Source organism: Lepisma saccharinum, chromosome 4 (genome assembly GCF_977018435.1).
Source record: "Lepisma saccharinum chromosome 4, izLepSacc3.1, whole genome shotgun sequence".
NCBI lineage: Eukaryota > Metazoa > Arthropoda > Insecta > Zygentoma > Lepismatidae > Lepisma > Lepisma saccharinum.
This window is the reverse complement of record NC_139232.1, coordinates 64,686,726-64,696,311: the sequence shown is the minus strand read 5'-3', so window position 1 is coordinate 64,696,311 and position 9,586 is coordinate 64,686,726. Positions and strand designations below refer to the sequence as shown.

At 35.5% G+C, this 9,586-nt stretch overlaps 1 protein-coding gene across 2 annotated transcripts in view; it reads left to right on the top strand.

Moving 5' to 3' along the window:
* The first annotated feature begins 276 nt into the window (after positions 1–276).
* The window catches only part of LOC145987180 (uncharacterized), a 46,977-nt gene continuing 37,667 nt past the window's right edge, over positions 277–9,586 (top strand). For both annotated transcript variants that reach the window (XM_083121693.1, XM_083121692.1), the window contains exon 1: positions 277–352. In XM_083121693.1, coding sequence (XP_082977819.1) covers positions 302–352 — 51 coding nt within the window. In that variant the 5' untranslated portion in view covers positions 277–301. The remainder of the gene's footprint in view (positions 353–9,586) is intronic.

Sequence of the window (9,586 nt, the reverse complement as noted above, 5' to 3'; positions counted from 1 at the left end):
TAAAATTTCTGGTGTATGTTTTCAATATATTTCTTAGTAAAGCATGTTTGAAGCCGAAATAAATTGCTTTTCTTTACAAACCCCCCCCCCCCCAGAAAATTTGGGTGAGGGAAAATTTTAGGACAAGATTTTTGATGAGGAAACCCCTCCATCCCCCTTTGGGATGTATCATTTAGTGTTGTTACACATATTGCAAAAATTATGTCAAGGGTTGCCTGTAACAGTTAGTTATTCAGAAGTTGCTAATAACTTTTTTTCCCCCAGAAATCAAGGAGGTGTATTATCCAGGAGAAACTCTGTAATGGAGCACTGTGCAGCTGGCGTTGGAAATGCAGATCTTCTGCCTATAGTGGTATGGACCATTGGCTAGCAACCTTGCATGAGTCTGAAAAATACTAACATGAATGGTAATGCATTATATTAACACACTTGAATCTGCTTAAAATGTAGTTCCCTACCCTTTGCATGATGTTTTCTGTAGTAGTATTTTATACTTTAAAAAATTATTCTTTTCTGTTAGTAAAAAATAAGTGGATAAGGGGAACTCTACCAGAGTCTAGATATCAATATTCCATTATTTACCTCTCAGGAGCTTCGAAAATCAAGGTAATAAATGCCATTATGCATTTTACCCTTGAACTAAACATTAATAGTGGACAATTCCACCAGATTCTACTACTTGAGCAAGTAAAACCAAGCAGTGGTAGATGGCACAGCAGACAATCCAACAGCAGTTTTATTTTATTTCAAACAGTATTTATAGTACGGTATACAGAAAATTGCAAAGTACACCACTTAGCGGCCATTTGGTGTAACAGTGTAGACTGCAAGCCTGCGAACAGAAATTATCCAATAAAATAAGCAGGTATGCAGATACATAGCATGTTTAGTATCTTACTGTGTCTAAAATCTCATAACATTAATAATAATTTAATTGATTTATGCTACAATTAACATCTTAACTTTTAGCATTACACATAGAATTTTCAGAAGATTAATGAAAATTAAGAAACCCAAGATTTTTTTGAAACCATAATTAAAATTTCAGTCTGTTAATATAAATTTTAACTCGACCCTGATAATAAATCAAGCTCTTATGGAAAATACTATGATGATGCCAAGATAAATTGGTGGTGGTGGGAGGTGTTGAGAGGTTGTGGATAATTAATGGGAATAAAGCAGAAATTTTCAAAATTATTTCAAATATTGTAGTACTCGATTCTGCAATCTTGCTTTTTCATATAGTGAATTCAAAACATTAATTAAACCAATGCGAGTATTGTGGAAGCATATCTTTTGCAGGATAATCTACATTAATAGAGCTTCTATTTGCCGATAGTCATTCTTTAACTTGCTTTTCTCAATAACATCTTTATTGTAGTAATTACAAATTACAGGCAAGATTTATGACTAACTACAATGAACATTATATATATATATACTGGGTGAGTCTGTTAAAAGAGGCCCCGTGGAAAATGTGCTCCTTGCATGTAGGCAACCCTGGTACACCGAAGAGAAGAGCAGGGTAGTGAACAGTCCAGGATATCGGTGCCAAGCAGTTTAGACAACATGACATATAGAGGGATTGAAAAGAAAGTGTGCAGTAGTGACCTTGAGGCAGGCAGTGTGCAGGTGAGTTGAGTGCAGTTGAACGACGAGGAAAGTTGTGATTGCGGTTCGGTGGGTCAGCATGGTGTTAACGGTGTACCAGCATATCTTTGTTTTCGCGACGTATGCACACCTCGGTTCTTGGAAACAGTGTGCAGACTACGACGAAGTTCGAGGTGAATGGAGTTCCAGCAAAGGCCCCAACCAAATCAGTAATGCAAAAACTGATTGCAAAATGGTGGGAAACCAGATCCATGCTGAATAGGCCAAAAGTGCATCCAAAGACTGTCCGCACTGAGGCAAAAGTGGGCGATGCAGTGCAGCTAATGATACGCAGTCCACGAAAATCATCTCTGCATTTGGCACAACAGTTGCAGGTCTCCCAGTCAACCACTATGCAGATCCTGAAGCAGGACTTGAACTTCCATGCATTCAAAGTTACAGTGATGCATCAAGTGCGGGATGTGGACAAGGCAGCTCGCATGCAGTTTGTGAGTGATTTCTGTCCAATATTTCTCAGGAGGTGCTGCAGGATGGTTACTTGTTCATTTCTGATGAAACATTGTTCCATCTGTCAGGCTACATAAACTCCCAGAACACGGGTGACAATCCATTGCAAGCCCAGAAACTCTGTGCCTGGTGCGCAGTGTCGTCCCGCCTCATCATCCCTGTGTTCTTCCATGAGACTGTGAACTCAGCTCGTTACATCAGTAACATATTCAACGTGTTTGTTGAACAACTGACTGAGGATGAGCGAAGGAATGCTTACTTTCAGCAGGATGGAGCCACGGTGCATACAGCATGTGCAACGATCACGTGCATTGAGTCAGTGTTCCTGCCAAATCGCGTCATCAGTCGTGGCACGAACCAACCTTGTGGTCACCTCGTTCTCCAGATTTATCACCCTGTGATTTCTTCTTGTGGGGAGCTCTAAAGGGACAGGTGTATAGCAACAACCCTCACACACTGAAAGAAATCCAGAACAACATTATCACAGCTATCCAGGCCATCCCGCAGGATGTCCTTGGCCGTGCTTTTCAGAACATGTGGTATCGTCTGCACACGTGCCTCAAGGTCAACGGAGGACATTTCCAGCACCTCCTCTAGGTAGGTTGTTGTCACACTGTACTGTATTTACAGAAGAGATGTTTCATTAATTTACGTTTATGTCAAGTTGTCTAAACTGCTTTCCATTTCCAGCACCTCCTCTAGGTAGGTTGCTGTCACACTGTACTGTATTTACAGAAGAGATGTTTCATTAATTTACATTTATGTCAAGTTGTCTAAACTGCTTTCCATTTCCAGCACCTCCTCTAGGTAGGTTGCTGTCACACTGTACCGTAACGCAACTCCCATGCTGTGTTTGGGATCGAACCAAGAACCTCTAGATTTAATTGGGTGATGTAGCTATTCCTCATTCATCTCTCAGATGGTTATCACTCGCTTGGCCTAAATGTGATAAATGCAAGAGGTTACCTTTTAAAGGAATGGCGATAGAAATTAGCTTAGATTGGATATGGGTTTTATACTCTCCATGACTGAACCGATATGGATTGGTTAAGAAAAGGATATTACTTGCCTTACAAATATATGAAGATTGTTCCTACACTTGTCCTCTCAACTATCACTTGTCTGACCTCCCTGTCAGACATCGAATCTATCACACACCATCGTCCAATAATCGTTCTTCACTTTGCTCCTCTCTCACAATCCGCAGACCTTACTCTTTCTCCTATTCTCGCCAACTGATCACACCTCCTGACAATTCCAACCCTCATGCCACATACGCCTTCCAAGTCAATCACCCGACCTTTGCCTGATTACTTATTCAGCATTCCTTTCTCTGATACCTGCTATGCTAAGACTTTATACTTCTTGCCCAATACCTTGGGTACGATACGCTCCTCTACCCCCTAAAGAAAATCTTTTGATTTTCACTTAAATATGAAAGATTTAAAGTTGTATTCCATATCGATCCTTTCTATGGAGAGATTTTTTTTTAATTATAAAATATAGTCCCAAAATTATTGGATTAACATACCATAACCAAAAATATGTAATTTGATTAACATAGTTCTTTAAAAAGAAAAAAGAAGAATGGAGAAAAATAACCAATAAACAAACAAAATAAATAAACAAAACTTGTCAGCATATGAAAGGTAAACACTGACATGTGAGTTTGTTATGCTAACTCGTCAATCTGCTCGTGCGCGTATTCATTGAGAGTCTTACGCTCCACACCTAAGTTCCAATACTACATGATGACGTAACGTAGGCCGTGCATAAGCATGCAACACTCTGACACCACGTGAGAAAATTATAAAAGCATTGTTCCACAAGAATGGATCTTGTCAAAATTGATGTCTCAAAGAGACACTAGCGAAGTAGTATGTAATTGATTCTGTAAACACTGACACTGCACAACACTATTAAATATTTTGAAGTTAATATTTACAAAATCAGCAACGTTTGTGATACTCATCCGAGTTACACTTGCACACATATGTCATATTATCGATGTAAATTTCACCGTCTCTTACTTTAGTGTATCATGTAATTATCGCTGTTGTTTTTATTTATAATATATATCAAGTATCACAGTAAATATTTACTTAGAAAACTTGAAGTTAATCAAAATATATACACTGTATCAATAACTGTCCTTGAGTAATAATATATGTACATGAATTTATGTATTTGAAAATAAGAATATAATAGTGTTCGATAGATAAAATCACAGCACTAACATTTGTCCATAAAATAATCCTTGAGTTATCCTGATTCTCATAAAGAGTTCAAGTAAAATACCATAATTTTACTCTTGTTATCATCACTTAATAGTCTCTGCGTATAGCAATGAAGTTTCTTCTTGAACCAAACCACGTATATATGTATATAGTAGTTCCTTGTGGCCGTGAAAAATGTTTTTCACTTTGATGCATTAACTTTGTAGCGACAAATATTGTCATTGATGAAAAACGTACAGTAGAGAACTGCATATCGTGGAATTGTGAATGTGAAGTATTTAGTTGTATGTAAATATTCCTTCAAATCGATGTATGTATTATCAGCGTTGAATATCAGGTCTCACTAGTAATTGACTTCAGTAGGAGTTAATTAAAATAGAATGAAGGAGATCCGTGTTAAACGATTTGGTGCTTATCAACTGATTTCACTGAACTGCGTAATTAAAATTGATGAAGGGTGTAATTGTAATTCCTGTTTCCACGTGTCGAAAAATTAAAAGAAAAATCTCAGAAATAAAAATCTTGAGAAATTATCAAAAATGTTCGTAGATCAAAATAATTTCTCTGCGTCTTTCAGGTGTAAATCGTGTTGATTTCTTATTTCTCCAAGGTTTTAGCTGGTGACCATCTCTAGACGTTGACATCTGTGAAAAAGTTGAACTGAGGACTGTTAACATGGTTTCAAATATGTTAAATTGTTCATTTCACCGTTAAAATTTGAATTATCTGAGAGGCAATTCAGGTAGGTTTTGGAAAGGAAATTTGCATCATATACCGAACAGGCATTTCCTCCTGATCGTTAGTGTAATGTTGTTTGTGAGAGAACTTAATATGTCGGTATGTGTAGAGGTTTTGTTGAGACAAGGGCGCCTCTAAGTCACCCTTATTTTTAAAAAAAATAGTGCTTGTAAATATTACAAGTATGAAAAATCTTGTAGTTGAGGGTTGTTATATTTGAGGAAATGGAATTTGAAAAGGAGTACCGATTCAGTCATAACATTTACTCTTACTATAAATTACCCAAATTCTGATTAATGCCATCCTTTACACACCAAATATAATTAGAATCTTGAAAAGAGAAAAATAAATAAATAAATATAACTACTAATAATTACTAAAAGCAAATTGAACTTTACATATGAATTGAATGTAATGCTGTAAATACTCTTGAAGATGTTATGAGTGTATACTGTATACTACTGCGAAATTTAAATAATAATTGATTTCTGAAAATATATGAATACTTAAATTAACGTAAAATATTTATAAATAACAATTGAATTGAATGAAGTACTTTAAATATTACTAAAAAATAATGTGTTGATCAATCGTCCTTCTGTTTGTATAATATTGATAAAATATCGTCATTAATAAAGAGTAATTGTAAAATTTCCTTTGCACTTGCTAATATTGTCCACATAAATTGAAATACATCAGATAATATTCTAAGAATCCGAAATCTTGTTGTCCATTATTGACTCTTTCTCCCCTAATGATATTGCAATCAGCCTAGGAATATTCAAGGAAAATAATATAAAATTGTGTATACAAAAAAATATGGAGAGAAAAAAAATGAAAGTTGACAATTGGTAGCGTTTAACTATATATATAATCACCTAAAATTAAATGACATAAAAATGAAAACTTAATTGCAATTTATATTCCAAATGTTGCCAGATGAAGAAATATCGTTCCGAACGGACATAAGGTTGCATGTTCTTTTGTATCCTTGAAGTCGCTAGCCTGAGTTGAAAGAATGCTCTATCGGCAGTTTATTCAGTTCCCCGGCTAATGTGGAATGTGAGATATCTGCTGTTTAATTTCCAACGTGTTGGTTACTTCATGTCAAAGAGAATTTTGCTCCTACCGATGTAGGTAGATATCGTTGCCGCAAGAAACGAATAGAATGCCTAACTTGCATATTTCTTCAGTTGTTCGGTCTTTCTGAATGTAACTCAAGTTTCCCCATTGCTTAAAGAGGAAGGATTTCCGTTGCGTCCGAGTTGAACTTTATCCTTTTGCTGATGAAACACATTTTACCATGAAGGCATTTGAAGTTGGCTTTGGGTATCGCTTCGAGAAGTGTGAAATACATGTGAGGGAAATTTTAAGTGGGAATTTTACAAGATGGGAAATTTCTACCATGCGGAAAAAAAAAATTTAGGAAGTACTCTAAGTAACTTGATTATAACATTCAATAAACTAATTGAGTCGTATTTGGAATGAAGTATCCCAAATTAGATGGATCAAAGTAATGTACATGTTTAATGAAAGATATTTTACTTCTTCAAGACTGTCGTAATTCATCTCATGACTGTGTCGTTAAATTGTTAATAAAATCTGACAAGGCTGCTGATAACTCATGGTCGTAACTGTATGTGTAAAATACTACTTATTTCTTCTATGCTCTTAATTGACTTATTACTCTTCATATTAGATTTTAAATCTAGCTTTTATGTAAAGTTATGTAAGAAAAATATACAAAATAATTAAATCTCAATGTAAAATGCGTATAATTACGTATAAAGGTAATCTTAATATTTATATTATTTCCATGTGATACATTTTGTTTGAACTTTATAATTATCTAAGCACCAAAATATTCACTATTCTCTTCGTATTATTATTATCTATATTATAATTATTATTTCCGCAGTACTTATTTAGTTATTATTGATCTGTAGTTCGTTTAATTGAATAATTTACTGGCTGTATGCCTAGTCAGCTCTTATTATAACTGTTCTCTTTATTTAACGTTATTTAAAACTTATAAAACTGATAATCTCATATTTCTGTCATTTATTTAGTTATTAAAATTATAAATGTAATTAACTTAAATTTAACAATTGAAATATTAAAATGTGTACTTGTTTAAACCCTATTTTGACTAACCACGCTAAATCATAGAGAATTTTAATTCTCATTTTTCCTTACCGAATGTGTTTAACACATTTTATTCATAAAAAAATACTAAAGTCTATTATCGACTTACACTATTTATCTTTTGTAGTTCACAAAAGATTATTTCCATCAGTTCTCTGCAGGCCTACCGAAATCTGAGGAAAATTCCTTGCGCGCAATTTATATTCATCAACATTCCCTTTGTTCACTATCCGTGAATACAATAATATTAATTATTATTATTTTGCGCGTTACTGTACTTGTTGTTCATTATTATGAAACCTCGATGTCTACGTGTTATAACTAATGATTTTAGTGTGGTAATAACTAGTTTTACACTTCCGTGCAATTATTAAGGGCTAAACAATAATATTTCACATAATTTTAGTGTTTGTTCGTTTAAAAAAAAAAAATATTTGCAAGATGTAAAATTTATTTAGTGCATCAGAGTACTGAAGAGGAAGTTACGTACAGGGTAAAAGGGTATGTTCTCACTCATTCACTCCTGACTGTTCCTGTTCTTCAGTCTCATCACCATTTACATTCTCATCGCCGCTACCGTGTTCCGAAGCGTAGTACTTCTTCAATCTCTGGACCGAAATTGAGTCCACGACTGTCTGTCCCCGTTTTGTCTTATATTCCACTTTGTAAACATTGGGATTTTCTTTTGCTATAATTTTACAAGGTCCTTTATATATTCCCGAAAAGCATTTAGTGGTGTGTACACGATGACTGCCATCGTATACTAGAACCAATTCTCCTGGTGTAAATTCAATGGACTGATGACGTTTATCATAGTACTTCTTTGCTTGTCGGTGGCGTTTCTGTAAAGACTCATAAGCTGCTGCTCGTGCTTTTTCGAGAATCTTGAATCTCATCTCGTTGTTTACATTCACACTGGGCGTTAAATGTAGTCCGCTCTCCCAGACTAATCTAGGCGTAAATCCATGAAGAAGAAAAAATGGACTGTTCTTCAAATTCTCCTGGTAATTAACATTGTATGACCACACGGCCGATTGCAAGTATAAAAGCCAATCTGTGTGTTTTGAGTTCACGAAGTTTTTCATAAGTCCCTGTAAAATAGCATGTGATCGTTCCAATAATCCAATTAAATTGTGATTAGCTGCTGGAGCGAATTTCAGATGGATACCACATTTCTCCGATAGTTCTTTAAATAAACTAGCTGTGAATGAAGTACCTCTGTCTGTATCTAAATGAGAAGGACATCCGTAGCGTAAAATTACATTTTCAAAAAGGAAGTTAGCTGCTGTGTGAAGTATCTGCTACTGATTGAGCAATTAAAAATCGAGTACCATGATCGATTGCACTTAATATATATTTATGGCGAAGCAAACCACTTGGTGGATACGGTCCGCTAAAATCTAAATCGATTCTATCGAATGGTTTCTGTGAGTTGAACGTTAAAAGTTCTCCATATGGCGCTCCTTTTATGCGCTTATTCTGCTGACAAATTACACACTCCTTGACCATTTTCTGAATATGGTTCTTCATGAATGGAAAGTAAATCCTGTCCAGTGCATTCTTGTATGTTTTAGTGAAGCCATAATGTGCTCCTCCAGCTGGTAAACTATGCAATGTCTCAATGACAGTGTTGCGAAGTGACTTCGGTATGCATAATAATTTCTTAGTCGTAGCTCCCAGTTTATGTTGTCTATAAAGAAGTCCATTGTCCATAATATAATAACAAGCTTGCCTCTGCAGGGAGGGGTTAGGTGGGTTGTTGCCCCCCTCGTCTTCTTTTCCTTCCAAAATATTAATTATATTTCCAAAAAAAGAATCCTCTCGTTGGTGTATAGCAACATCAATTGTCTCATCTAACAATAACAATGTACGTGGCTCTGGAAGCTCCTCGTCTTCTCCCTGTGGATCATGTTCTGTTTCCCTGCTGATAGCATCCGCCATATTTTGTGTAGTTTTACAGTGAATTGGCGTAAAATCGAACTCGGCCATCAACGTGTACCATCTAAATAATTTGTTTGAAAGTTGCGTTGAGGAGTGAATGAATGTGATTGCTTGGTTGTCGGTAAATAATTCAAAATGTCTCCCAAGTAAAAAGAATCTGAATGACTTAAATGCGTATATGATTGCCAACAATTCTTGCTCGATGGTTGAAAGTCGAGTTTCATGGTCTTTTAAAACTCTACTGCAATAGGAAATAGGCTGAAAATCACCGTTCGCATTCGGTTGTAAAATCACTGCGCCAATAGCCTTACTGCTTGCATCCGTATATACCCTTACTTCTTTGGATGGATCATAAGCCATTAATACAGGAGCTGTAAGTAAAGCTTCTTTCAACCTCTCAAACGCAG